General features: G+C 43.6%; 1 protein-coding gene across 4 annotated transcripts in view; it reads right to left on the bottom strand.

Annotated features, from left to right (window-relative positions):
* ttc17 (tetratricopeptide repeat domain 17) overlaps nucleotides 1–2,861 on the bottom strand; it is a 107,904-nt gene extending 105,043 nt beyond the window's left edge. For 2 of the 4 annotated variants that reach the window (XR_005461950.1, XM_038808275.1), the window contains exon 1: nucleotides 2,686–2,861. Coding sequence is in view for 1 of the 4 variants with exons in the window: in XM_038808275.1 (XP_038664203.1) it covers nucleotides 2,686–2,823 (138 nt within the window). In the remaining 3 variants the exon portion in view is untranslated. The remainder of the gene's footprint in view (nucleotides 1–2,685) is intronic. The other 2 variants (XM_038808276.1, XM_038808278.1) reach the window with 2 other exon arrangements.
* Nucleotides 2,862–14,634: the final 11,773 nt, after the last annotated feature.

Below are 14,634 nucleotides of genomic sequence, written 5' to 3'. Positions count from 1 at the left end.
ATCGTATTGAAAAATGGAGCAAAAACCACCCTGCTACTTTTATGCTGCTCCATGAAAATGAAAAATGAAAATCGCTTATTGTCACGAGTAGGCTTCAATGAAGTTACTGTGAAAAGCCCCTAGTCGCCACATTCCGGCGCCTGTCCAGGGAGGCTGGTACGGGAATCGAACCGTGCTGCTGGCCTGCTTGGTCTGCTTTAAAAGCCAGCGATTTAGCTGGAGGAGCTAAACCAGCCCCTAAATGTACTAAGACATTCTTCTATTCTACATCACGTCTCAACAGAAAGGCATTGGGAAATAAACTGAAATTCTCCAACACACTTTGCTGCTGTTAAATCTCTACTTGTAACTCTGAGGTCAGTTGGTTACAATAAAGCCAAATACTTCATTATTAAAGCATCAAATGACTTATAAGACATCCACGCATGACACTTCATTGTAATCACTACCAGCAACATTTACCCTCACACAAATACAAACATTTGTGGGACATGCACTTTATCTGATTTACACACACAAAAGCAATCATTTTAACAATACAACCATCAATCAGGTTAAGGTCAGTCCACACATTTTAATACTTCAGCTAAAATATATAAAATGTACAAGGCCATAAATAGTGAAAGAAAAGTTAAAGGGATTTTTACTTGAAAGTCATTTAGTCAGCATGTTGTGTATATGTTTGTAAAGCCAATTTAATACAGTTAAGACTACCATGTATTACGATGCATGTTTTGGCCACATTAATGCATGGAAGCACCTCCAAACCAGATGTTGTTGAACAAACTATACACAACCGCAGCATTTCATTTTCTTTTTAAACCAACAAAGTTTGGCAGGAAAGTTGGTGACTGTTACACAGTGTATGCACAATGACAGTTGAGAGCTATGATTTCATCATGGTTTTTTGAAAGCAGGAACACAAACATTTCTGATCGCCAGAATCCAAAAGGTTCAGCCATCGCCTAGGACAACTCAAGTCAAAAAATGTGTGCCCTTTTCACCCATCCAGTGTATGTTGACAAGCGTGAATTGCTGATTTTAGCATAAACCACTGAAAACCAAGGAAACGGGGATTGCACAGTTTCAAACAAATAGTCACGTAGTAGTTCAGAGCTTGAGCTTCAAACAATTACATTTCAAGCTCCAATATAATAAGTCAATTTGACGTACCAACAACAAGTTGTTGCTCGCTTTATTCGTTATATTGGTTTGTCACATTGCTCGTTTCAGCACTACCCGAAAGAGCGAATGTGCGCACCAGGAATGATTATTGGCGAGGTGAGACAGCCATCTCTCCTTTTGAAACTTATACTAAACAAAAATACATAAGTCTTTTAACAAACCAGCATATCCTAAGTATACATAAATAAATCTCTCAAAATAAGAACATTATTTCCGAGGCTGACTGAACTCCTGCCAGAGCCACAAGAACAATGGCGTGCAATCTCGCAGTCTGGGACTGGAATAACCTTACAGAACCTGAAAAGAGTTCACCAGCAGCGATGTCGCTCTTCCTGTCACAACCTTTAAACAGGGAGGGAAAAGAATAGACACCCTCACCAGACAGAAGGTTGGGTTTTAATTCCGATTGGTACAGAAACTGGTCCAAATGCTGAAGCTCCAAAGTTATTTCTCCAAAACTAAAAACCCAGCTATACATTTGGTACCCCCTGGGTCTGCTATAGGAGCTACAAAAAAGCTCTGGAACAATTCCACTAAAGACAACTGACGTCTATCGTCAGAATTTGACAGGAGGGCGAAATTCACAATTAAGGTCCATCAACGTGCTGGGCTTAACAGCATGGACACCATCTTCCGAAAGTTTTAACTGAGCTGGACAAGCTATGCTTCATTACAGAATCTCCAAACAGATCGATGGTGAATTGTTGCAGGACAAATAACATGAAGGTGATGAGTACATAGTGAAGACATAATAGGAAAAAGCCCTGCACCACAGCCGACCAAAGCATGTGGAGGCAATCACTAACTTTAATTTCGCACATTTTCAGAACCATCTACACTAAACACTGTTTTTTAAATGATCGTGTGAATTGGGCGTCGCTGGCTCAGATATATTTATTACTCACCTAATTTCCATTGAGAAAATGGTGGTGAGCCACCTTGAACTGCTGCAGTCCATCTGGTGTAGGCATAGCCACAGTGATGTTCAGAAGGGAGTTCCAGCGACAGTAAAGGAACGGCGACATAGTTCCAAGTCAGGATGTGTGTGGGGTTTGGAAGGGGAACTTACAACGGTGGTGGTGCCCCATTTATCCGTTGCCCTTGTCCTTCTCGGTGGCCGATGTCCAGGGTTTGGAAGGTGCTGGCGAAGAAGCCTTGGTGAGTCACATGCCAACACCCAGAAGTGGGTGGCACAGCTTCCCCCCCCCCCCCCCCCCCCAAAGTGCAAGGCCTAAGGAAGACTATGAGTCACTTGCAACTTGGGCACACTGGAATAACTCCCTGAGGGTGAAGGTGGAGGAGGAGGACAGGACAAATGACATTGCAAACAGCACCGCAAGGACTGGTCGATCAGCAGCTCAGCCAGGGACAGACCGAGAGAGAAAGAGACACGCCGGGGTGGGGGGACAACACTCATCATCTCCCTCCCCACTCCACCAACCTCCTCCCATCCCTCCTTCAGTCTCCCGCCCTCTCTCCGCTCCAGCCTTCTCCTCCTACCTGCTGTTGAATCTTGCCGTCCTCGGTGACAACCCAGTGCGTCGTGCCCAGTGAGCTCCTCAGGGCGCTCAGGAGGACGGCCAGCAGCAGCCGGCAGTGACCCTGACCGCCGGCTTCGCCCTGGTTCCGCGCCGCCATCTTTAACCATCACCCCCACCCCCTCCCTGCCAACCGGCCGGAAGCACGTGACCGCGCCGGAAACCCCGCCATCTTTCTGCGGGGCAGAACCCAGGCGCGAAGCCTCACTGCGCAGGTCACTCTGCTCTGGTCACTCACTGCCCCGTGTCACTCACTGACCCCCTCACTATCCCGGGTCATTCACTGCTCCCTCACTATCCCGGGTCACTCACTGCCCCCTCACTATCCCGGGTCACTCACTGACCCCCTCACTATCCCGGGTCACTCACTGCCCCCTCACTATCCCGGGTCACTCACTGACCCCCTCACTATCCCGAGTCACTCACTGCCCCGGGTCACTCACTATCCCGTTCACTCACTGCCCCTCACTATCCTGGGTCACTCACTGCCCCCTCACTATCCCATTCACTCACCACCCCTCACATAATACTGAATGGGCAGAAATTTGCTCCAGTTAAGTGTTGAAAAGATCAAAGCTGTTTTCTTCGGTTCCACAACGTAGTTTGTATCCTGGCTACTGACTTTAACCCTCTCCCTGACCATTGTTATGGGCAGCACAGTAGCACAATGGTCCACACTGCTGCCTCACAGCACCAGGGTCTCAGGTTTGATTCCCGGCTTGGGTGACTGTGCAGACTCTGCACGTTCTCCCCGTGTCTGCGTGGGTTTTCTCCGGGTGCTCCGGTTTTCTCCCACAAGTCCAACGATGTGCAGGTTAGGTGGATTGGTGGATTCCTAAATTGTCCCTAATGTCCAAAAGATGAGGTGGGGTTACAGGGATAGGGTGGAGATGGAGATAGGGTAGAGGCATGGGGCTGAAGTAGGGCGCTCTTTCCAAGAGCCGGTGCAGACTCGATGGGCTGAATGGTCTCCTGCACTGTAAATTCTGTGATTCTATCCCAACCTCACCATCTCGGTCACTCACCACCCCTCACAATCCTCATCACTCACTGCCCCTCACTATTCCCGGCACTCACTGTCCTTCACAATCATGCTTGGATCTATGGGCTCACTGATCCTCCCAATTATAGTCATTGGTCACTGTGACCAACCGTCACAATACGGCCACCAGTCATGGATGGCTGACTGACACTCACAATAATGGCCACTGGTCACTGTGCCTGACCCTCACAATAACGGCCAGCGGTCACTGTGGCTGACTGACTATCACAGTACTGATTAGCCGTTGCAGTGCCCACTACCCCAAGAATAAATGGGTGTGGCTGAGTGACCATGACAATCATCACCTAACAACAATAAGCAAGGGAGAGTGACTTTACAAAAGTTACAAAGGAAAGGATGGAACTAGCAGGAAAGATTGAGCTTTTTCTTACAGCCATCCCCACTCTGTAAAAGAGAGAACTTGTGAGGAGGCTTAATAAACATTCATGTTTTGATGGGTTTGCCAAACCCTGTGGAATGGTCTGAGGGCAGCTGCCAAGCCCGGAGAGAAGGTACTCTGAATGCACGGGTCCAAAACCATGCAGTTCATGCCATCAATTCATAGATTTTACAGTGCAGAAGGAGGCCACGGCCCATCGAGTCTGCACTGGCTCTTGGAAAGAGCACCCTACCCGAGGTCAACACCTCCACCCTATCCCCATAACCCAGTAACCCCACACAACACTAACGGCAATTTTGGACACTAAAGGCAATTTATCATGGCCAATCCACCTAACCTGCACATCTTTGGACTGTGGGAGGAAACCGGAGCACCCGCAGGAAACCCACGCACACACGGGGAGGATGTGCAGACTCCGCACAGACAGTGACCCAAGCCGGAATCGAACCTGGGACCCTGGAGCTGTGAAGCAATTGTGCTATCCAGAATGCTACCGTGCTGCCCATACCTCCAGTTCCACAGACCTGCACTAATCCACTGCATAGCAGTGGCCTATTACCAGCTGCTGCCGTTGTCTCACAAAAAAACCACAGAAAGCAATTATTTTGCATATCACGTTGCTCCTCGTGCGAATACAATGCTAATGGCTGTTGTTGACAGCACAAAATGCAGCATCAGAAAGTCACATTCTCACAGTTAATGTCAGCTTTGTACGATGCACAAACAACTTCCTCATCGCCCACATAAACACAAAGGTGTACATTATATAATCAAAGTTTTCGTACTTTGGGTTGGATTTACAATGAAATCGCACACATTTCTGTGCGTGACACTGTACAGAAGATGCATCGTTATGCATTTAAACTGAAAAAGAATGCATGGTTAATGGATTTTTTTTTGGCAGTGTTATTTTCTGTGAGACTCAGCAGAAATCAGCAAGACCAGGAATACCTGATCTCTCCTGATTGAAATAAACATCAAGTTCAGGTAACCAGTCAATGGACTAGCCACAGACAATGTTCCTATGTAAGTTTGAAATGCTGGTCTTCTGTTCGTAATTAAGTACCTTGGCTGGCTATAATTGACCCAGTTGAAGGGGGGGGGGGGGGTCCTCATGTAATCAGCTATCACGTGTTCAAACATTCAAGAATATGGCCAATGGAAGCTAGCAATCCACTTGCGGATGGTCCCAGAAGAAGGGGGTCATAAAAGTTAGAAAGCCACCAACCACCTAGGTGAAGAGTTTTAGAGGGTTTCTTTCGCATTGAAAATGTGGAACTCACTGCAGATAGTAATGCAGCACAAATAGCGGCTACGTGGCAGTCTAGGAATAGGTCATTAGAGTGGGAGAAGACTTCTGTATAAACACTGGTATAGATCAGTTGGGAGGAATAGCCTGCTTCTGTGCTGTAAATGGTACGTCATTTAGTGCAATCGCTGCTCACAGCTGCAAATCTAAAATAAGCTGCATAACTTTCTTGGATGCAAAGAAAGGTATTATGGGCTAGGGTTTAGAGAACCCCAAAGTATATCACGGCGATCACCTGACCCACAACTTTTAATAGATTTTGGTTATGGGGAGCACAAGGGCTCACTTTACCGGTGTGATGCAACACAGAGACCTAAAGTATTTTTAAACAAAGCAATGTTTATTCTATGAATCCAGTTAACATTTTATAAACACACAGTAAATATCGTATCAACTACCAACACTGATAGGAACTTTCCTAACTACATCCTTAAGTGAAAGACCCTTTTTAACAAAGACAGTAGGTTTGCATTCCTTACAGAAACAGGTGTTACTTTGAAATCATCAAGTGATCTGGAGACATTCTTTATCATGCAGAGAGAGAGGCCAAAATACACCACCTGGGTTTGAATGCAGCTCTCCAACTGAAAACGAAACTAAAACTCAGAGCCAGAAACAGCTTCCAGCTCAAAACAAAAGTAAAAAGCAGAGCCAGAGCCCAGCTCCACCCACATAATTATATCACTGCAGCCACTTGCGAAGACAAATATTTCTTAAAGTGGCATTCCCATGACAAAGGGTAAACAAAAAAGTAGGAAGGAGTGTACTGTTAGAAAAAGAAATGGAATAAGAAAAGACCATTTATTTCAGAGTGGATACTTGCCAAGATCCATTGAGATCTAAGAGTTGAATTTTAGCTTTGATTCCTGACAGTAATCCAGCCAAATTTTCATTCCATTAAAATATTGAACTGAACAAATAGAAACAACTAGCATTTGTATAGCATCTTGAAGATGGGAACACTTTAGTGTCATAAACATGCTTAAATACATAAAAACAAATAAATTAGGAGTAGCCTATTTGGCCTGTTGATCCTGCTCCACCATTCAGTACAATCATAGTTGACCTGATTGCCGCCTCAACTCCATATTCCACCAACCCACTTGTTACTCAAGAATCTATCTTCCTCTGTCTTAGAAATATACAATGACCCAACCTCCACCAGTCTCTAGGGGGGGGGGGGGGGGGGGGGAAAGAGAGAGACACGGTTCTGTTGGTTCATGACCCTCAGAGAAAATAAAATCTTCATATCTCCGTTTAAACGGGAGGTCTCTTATTTTTAAATTTGCCTCCTAGTTCAAGATCCGCCCAGAGGGGGAAACATTTTTTCAGCAGCAACCCTGCCACTCAAGATGTTTTATGTTTCATTCAGATCACCTCCCAATCATCTAAACGCCAATGGATACAGGCCCAGCCTACCCAACATTTCCTCATAAAACAACCACCCCATCCCAGCTATCAGTCAAGTGAACCTTCTCTGAACTGCTTCTAATGATTTTGCATCTTTTCATAGATAAGACCACCGAGACTGTAGATAATATTCTAGCTGCAGTCTCACCAATCCTCTGTGCAACTGTTGGAAAACATCCCTACTTTTATACTCCATTCCCTTTGCAATAAATGACAACATTCCATTTGGCTTCCTGAGCATTTTCTTTACCTGCATACTAGCTTTCCCTGATTGATGTACCAGGGCACCCAGATCCCCCTGTACCACAGAATTCTGCAATTTTACTCCATTGAAATAATATGCTGCTTTTCTATTCTTCCTGCCAGAGTGGACAACTTCACATTTTCCCACATTATAGGTCACCTGCCCACTCACTTAACTTATTTCCCTTTGCAGACTCCTTATATCTTCGTTATAACTTAGTTTCCGACATTCCCTGTTTTGCGTCATCAGCAAATTTGGCAACCACACTTTCAGTCAACATTGCTACAAATTGTAAATAGAACGAACGATACCACGTTCAAACACGATGTGAAATTCTACATATTATGGTCGTTCTTACCCAAAGTTTCCTTTACGGCATGGTCATCAATTAGCGGTTTCTCATTACCCATTAATAAATCTAAAATAGCCCGATCCTAGTTGGTTCCTCAATGTACTGCTTCAGAAACCCAATTTGCACACACGACAACATTACTGTTAATTAGGTTTACCTAATATATGTAAATTCAAGTAGCTCAATATTACCCACATTACATGCAGCTCTAAGTTCCTGATTTATACCGTGTCCAACATTATACCACTATAGTTTGATGGCCTACAAACAACTTCCACCAATGTTTGCTGTCCCTTGTTGTTTCTTAACTCCACCTAAACTGACTCTACATCTTGATCCTTTGACCAAAGTTCCTGTCTCACTAATGTACTGATCTAATTCCTTATTAAGATCACTACTGCACTGCTCCGTAATGGTAATTAAATCAGACCCATTTATCTCTATTTGTGCTTTCAAAGCATTAACCTTGTTGCAAATGCTGCGTTCATTCAGATAGAATGCCTCCAGTTCTGTCTTTGTAACATTATTCTGCATTCTGATTCAGTTTGATGTTTGCCTTCGCATCATCTGCCTTCTAATTTTGCTTTCTAATTTTCCATACCAGTTTTGCATCCTTCTGATCTGAGCTCACTCTCTGGTTCCCATCCCTCTGCCGATCTATCTTAAACCCTCCCCAATAGCACTAGCAAATCTCCGTGTCAGGATATTAGATAAAAAGCACAACACACCCATAAAACTGTTACAGTACAATCATGTCACCATATAGGGTTCATCTAACCTGGCACTTCAAACTAAATAAAAGAATAAAAGGACGGAGGGAAAAAGAGAACACAAAGAAAGGGAGAAGGGACGTGCACTCTTTGTGTATATTACACGTGGGACAGTACTGCATGTTCAATGGAAATCATTGTAGAAGTAAATCTGACACTGGAACCTGTACATGGTAAGATTTTTTGGAATGAGCCTGAAGTATACAAGATTGAATGAGAACAATGATGAAGGTCGTCAAGAGACCTTTAATTCCAGATTAGATCCAAGTATACAAAAGTTAGAAATTCGACTGGAATGTCTGTACAGAACGTGACCTGTCATTGATCCAAGAACAGAAAATATTTTTCCATGCTGCAAATTTTAGAATATTATATAACCTTGTCTCATAGACCTCAATTGTATGTTTATCTGGAATCCCCAGAATCAAAAATACCGGGTCCATCTCCAACGTCACGTCAAACATTTTGCCCAGCTCTTTATGTATACCTGACCAATCGTTTTTTATATTGACACAAGACCAGGCACAGACACAAGACCAGTCCCCCATTACAAATTTACATTTTGGGTGTAGTAGAGATATGGCAAACTCCATCTTATGTCTTAAACCTGGTGCAATTTGCAAACAATGTAGAATTTTTAGTTGAATCTCCTTGGCTCTATTACAGACAGAGATTTTATTTGCATCCTCCCAGCTATTGCAAAGAACAACAGGGATGGAGGGCATCTTGACTGGTTCACCACTGATGACTAAAATCGTTAGGTTTATAACGGATAGTGAGAACTGCTATAAGTGGGTCCTCATAAAGCACCTGTGTCCATTTAATAAAAGCCCCCCCCCGACCAAATTTATCTAACGTGTAAAATAAACAGTTCCACCCCACCCAATCAAATGCTTTCTCTGCGACTATTGAAAGTGCCAAGCTGTCTATCGCCTGCATTTGAGAAACCTGAATGATATTTAATAATCTTCTGACATTGTCACATGAATGACAGCCTTTCATGATCCCAGTCTGATCCACCTTGAAAATTAAAGAGAAATTTTGACTCTATGCAACGTCAGGTTTTTTAAGAAGGTAATTTAGGGGCAGCACGGTGGCACAGTGGTTAGCATTGTCGCCTACGGCGCTGAGGACCCGGGTTCGAATCCCAGCCCTGGGTCACTGTCCGTGTGGAGTTTGCACATTCTCCCCGTGTCTGCATGGGTTTCGCCCCCACAACCCGAAAGATGTGCAGGATAGGTGGATTGGCCACACTAAATTGCCCCTTAATTGGAAAAAATAATTGGGTACACTAAATTTATAAAAAAGGTAATTTAAGGTGATAATAAAGATCAATCAATCAATCAATTTCAGATCTACATTTAAATCCACATTGAATGGGCAACACAGTAACATAAGGGTTAGCACTATGGCTTCACAGCGCCAGAGTCCCAGATTCGATGCCTGGTTTGGGTCACTGTCTGTGCGGAGTCTGCATGTTCTCCCCGGGGATTCTTCCGGGTGCTCCAGTTTCCTCCCACAAGTCCCGAAAGAATTCTCCCTCTGTCTACCCGAATAGGTGCCGTAATGTGGCGACTAGGGGCTTTTCACAGTAACTTCATTGCAGTGTTAATGTAAGGCTACTTGTGACAATAAAGATTATTATAAAGTGAGACTGGCCTATAGAAGGCACAGTCTTCTGGATTTTTGCCTGTCTTCGAAATTAAAGAAATATGTGTTTCCCAAAGGACTGAGGTAACTCAAAGGTTCTCTTCGCACATCTTTGAATTCCTTATAAAATTCACTTTCAAAACCATCAAGTCGCAGAGCTTTACCAGATTGAAGACCTTTCAATGCAACTAATACTTCCTCTTTCAAAATGGAGGCATTTAAGGTCGGCCTTTAGTCCTCAGAAATTGTTGGGAGTTCCGAAAATTGCTTCACATGCATCTTCAGACTAATTTGTTTTATGTAAATTGCCTTAAAATACATTTAAATACCTTATTAATGTCCTCAGTTTTATCGAAAAAATACTCCGAGAGTCTACATTCATATTTGCAAGAAGAGGGATCTACTAAGTTTCCAACCAAATTCATATAGTTTTTTGTTTTGCAAATTTTATACTCCTTTTTAGCGCAGAATTAACAAGGAATCCAATGCTGTTTGGACTGCATTAATTTCTTTCAACACTAAATGTCTAGGATTTCTGCTTCAGCCAGTTTTATTTCTAGCTGCTGATGTCGCTCAATCATTTTACGTTTTCAGTCGATCGTTTACGAGATGACCAATCCTCTTGCAAAAGCCTTACAGGTCCCCTTCAGGATTGAGGGGTTGACTTCAGAAACAGAATTGATTGAATAAAAAAGGTAAAATTCGGATTTAAAATAATAAAATAATCCGGACAAATGTGAGGTAATGCATTTTGGAAGGTCTAATGCAGGTAGGGAATATACAGTGAATGGTAGAACCCTCAAGAGTATTGACAGTCAGGGAGATCTAGGTGTACAGGTCCACAGGTCACTGAAAGGGGCGACACAGGTGGAGAAGATAGTCAAGAAGGCATACGGCATGCTTGCCTTCATTGGCCGGGGCATTGAGTATAAAAATTGGCAACTCATGTTGCAGTTGTATTGAACCTTGGTTAGGTCACACTTGGAGTGTAGTGTTCAATTCTGGTCGGCACACTCCCAGAAGGATGTGGAGGCTTCAGAGAGGGTGCAGAAGAGATTTACCAGGATGTTGCCTGGTATGGAGGGCATTTGCTATGAGGAGCTGTTGAATAAACTCGGTTTGTTCTCACTGGAATGACAGAGGTTGAGGGGCGATCTGATAGAGGTCTACAAAATTATGAGGGCCATAGACAGAGTCGATAGTCAGAGGCTTTTTCCCAGGGTAGAGAGATCAGTTACTAGGGGGCATAGGTTTAAGGTGCGAGGGGCAAGGTTTAGAGGAGATGTACAAGGCAAGTTTTTTTACACAGAGGGTAGTGGGTGCCTGGAACTCGCTGCCGGAGGAGGTGTTAGAAGCAGGGACGATCGTGACGTTTAAGGGACATCTTGAGAAATACATGAATAGAGGGATACAGACTCCGGAAGAGAAGATTTGTTTAGATGGGCAGCATGGTCGGCACAGGCTTGGAGGATCGAAGGGCCTCTTCCTGTGCTGTACTCTTCTTTGTTCTTGTTCTTTTGTAAAATTACGGTCTCTAAGCATTATATTTACAATCTAGATAATGGGAAAGTATCATCCCCATCCCCCAACCCTGAGTGAAAATTCCACAAAGACAGGTGTATGATAAGGCGGCACGGTGGCACAGTGGTTAACATTGCTGGCTCACAGCAACAGGGTCCCTGGTTCAATTCCGGCCTCAGGAGTTTGCACTTTCTTCCCGTGTCTACGTGGGTTCCCTCCGGGTGCTTTGGTTTTCTCCCACAGCCCAAAGATGTGCAGGTTAGGTGGATTGGCCGTGCTAAATTGCCCTCAAGTGTCCAAAAAGGGTAGGTGGGTCTCCGGGGTTACAGGGATAAGGTGGAGAGGTGGGCTTAAGTAGAGTGTTCTTTCCGAGGGCCGGTGTAGATTCGATGGGCTGAATTGTCTCCTCCTGCACTGTAAATTCTATGATAAGAGGTCACAATACTACTTGTGGAGCAAGAAACCACAGAATGTAATTTTATTTTTGGCATAAAGAAAATCAATTCTGGTATTACAGTGGTCTGTGTGTGTGTGTGTGTGTGTGTGTGTGTTTGGGGGTGGGGGTGGGGGGATAAGAGAAGAATGGGAACTCTTTGTCCTTCGGATGTAATATTCTCCAAACAGCCAAATATTGCAATTCATCGCACACAAACGTTAGTTCCTTCGCCTGTTGAGTCGGTGGATTCTGAGTTATCAGAAACCCGTCAATCAAACGTTTAGGTGGCAGTTGAAGTACTCTCTCATTAAAAAAAACCTTGTTGACACTAATTCAACAAAATCCATAAAGACTAGGGGCAGCACAGTGGCGCAGCGGGTTAGCCCTGTTGCCTCACGGCGCCGAGGTCCCAGGTTCAATCCCGGCTCTGGGTCACTGTCCATGTGGAGTTTTCACATTCTCCCCGTGTTTGCGTGTGTTTCGCCCTCACAACCCAATGATGGGTAGGTGGATTGGCCACGCTAAATTGCCCCTTAATTGGAAAAAAATGTAAAAATGTAAAAAATTTTAAAAAAAAATCCATCAAGACTTTAGCTATAAAAATCAGGAGAGCAATTTGGAGAGCCTAAACATTCGTTATCGAAATACTTTCCCATGCAGTATTCCTTTGATAATCACATATCTCTTCCCCTAACCCCACCTTTATCCTTCACACAGTTCTCACATCTAAATATAATCAAAATCGTGACTCCTCGACTACCAGTTGAAAATAAGGCACAATCCACTTGCCCGACCCATTTTCACTTCAATTTCAGATGTTATTTGCTGCCTAAATAAGTCTCTTGTATCAAGACTATACCCACTTTATCCTTCCTGAGAAAAGGCAGAACCTTTTTTTTTAATAGGATTTTGCATTCCCTGGACATTCCACGAGCAGATTTACCATGTAGCAAATGCCATTACCGATTCAGTAGAAAATAATACAGGATTTCGATAAAAAGATGGCCAGACATTGCTTTTCCCCTCCTATTTGGGTATGCAGCATAACACATCTTCCATATCCCTAGTTACACAGGAACACCAGTGACATATTACATAAATAATCATTTTCTCTTTTTTTCCAATTAAGGGGCAATTTAGCGCGGCCAATCCACCTACCCTGCACATCTTTTGGGTTGTGGGGTGAGACCCACGCAGACACGGGGAGAATGTGCAAACTCTACACGGACAGTGACCGGGGGCCGGGATCAAACCCGTGTCCTCGGCGGCGTGCCCTCATAATTTTCTAACAAGCTAAACTTGTCCGCACCTTTATAAGAGCACCAGTTACCAATTAACGATCTTTTAATCCTGAAATAAAAAGAACCCACAAGGATTATTTTAAACAACAGAACAATCTTAAACAATTAACTAAGATTGTTTTCCTCTCCGAATGTTTGACTAAACAAACATACATTCCATATTTATTTTTATTTTTTAATAATAAATGTAGAGCACCAAATTCATTTTTTCCAATTAAGGGGCAACTTAGCGTGGCCAATCCACCTACCCTGCACATCTTTGGGTTGTGGGAGCGAAACCCACGCAAACACGGGGAGAAAGTGAAAACTCCACACGGACAGTGACCCAGAGCCGGGATCGACCCGGGGACCTCGGCGCTGTGAGGCATCAGTGCTATCCACTGTGCCACCGTGCTGCCCCCATTCCGTATTTATAACAAGCCTCTCTCTTCAAGGAACAAAAATCAAAACGTAATATAAAAAAAAAGAACCAAACATCGTCTCTGTAATCTGACCACACTTATTAAGACTTAAATCACTTGTCAATCTCCCAGCCATGGCACCATCCATTTTTAACATGCGAGTAGGCAACAAAACATAGAAAATAGGAGCAGGAGGCCATTTAGTTCATCTGTACAAAGTTATAAGTAAGTATATTTTTAAAAGCAACTTTTCGAAAACAGCCTTAATATCGCACCACCAGTAAAGCGTATTGCTGGACTAAAAAAAACATGAAGAATATTGTTCACCAAAATTATGTACGGGTCCCAGCATTTCTTAAGAACAATACGCCCTGCAGTGCTCAGTTACTAGACCATCCTTGTCGGAATGGTAAGTACAAGTATAAAATAAGAGAGTATAATAAAAAGGGATAACGTCCAAACTTAACAGTCAACTGCAATCTGTCAATAATGTCATTCAGCTGAAGAACCTGAATTATTGTCTTCCACTGAGTTCACTAAAGCCATGGCTTTAGACGGGGTATCAAATGTTTTTGTCGAGTTGTTGAATGTCACCTTCAGTGTGGCCAGATACAGTGGAGCATACATTGCTCTGATGGCCATCCTACATCTTCTAACTTTGTCAAAGCCCTTGCATCTTTGTTCTTTCGCCACTGAAAAATCTTGATATAAAGAGAACTTGATCCATCACAGAATAAGGTCCCACTTTGAGCTGCTGCCATCACTTTTTGGAGATCTTTGAAGTTGTGGAAACTCATAATTTTTGATTGGGTTCGTTGGCTGTCCCTGGGCCTCAAAGTAAATAAGCGATATGCCCTTTCCAGTTTAATTCCATAAGACATAGGAGCAGAATTAGGCCACTTGGCCCATTGAAACTGCTCCGCCGTTCAATTATGGCTGATATTTTCTCATCCCCATTTTCCTGCCTTCTCCCATAAGCCCTGATCCCCTTATTCACCCCATAACCCCTGATCCCCTTATTAATCAAGAACCTATCTATCTCTGTCTCAAAGACACTCAGTGATGTGGCCGCCAC

This window comes from Scyliorhinus canicula, chromosome 9 (genome assembly GCF_902713615.1).
Source record: "Scyliorhinus canicula chromosome 9, sScyCan1.1, whole genome shotgun sequence".
Classification (NCBI taxonomy): domain Eukaryota; kingdom Metazoa; phylum Chordata; class Chondrichthyes; order Carcharhiniformes; family Scyliorhinidae; genus Scyliorhinus; species Scyliorhinus canicula.
Note: the sequence above shows the minus strand (reverse complement) of the source record. Positions and strands in the feature narration are given on the sequence as shown.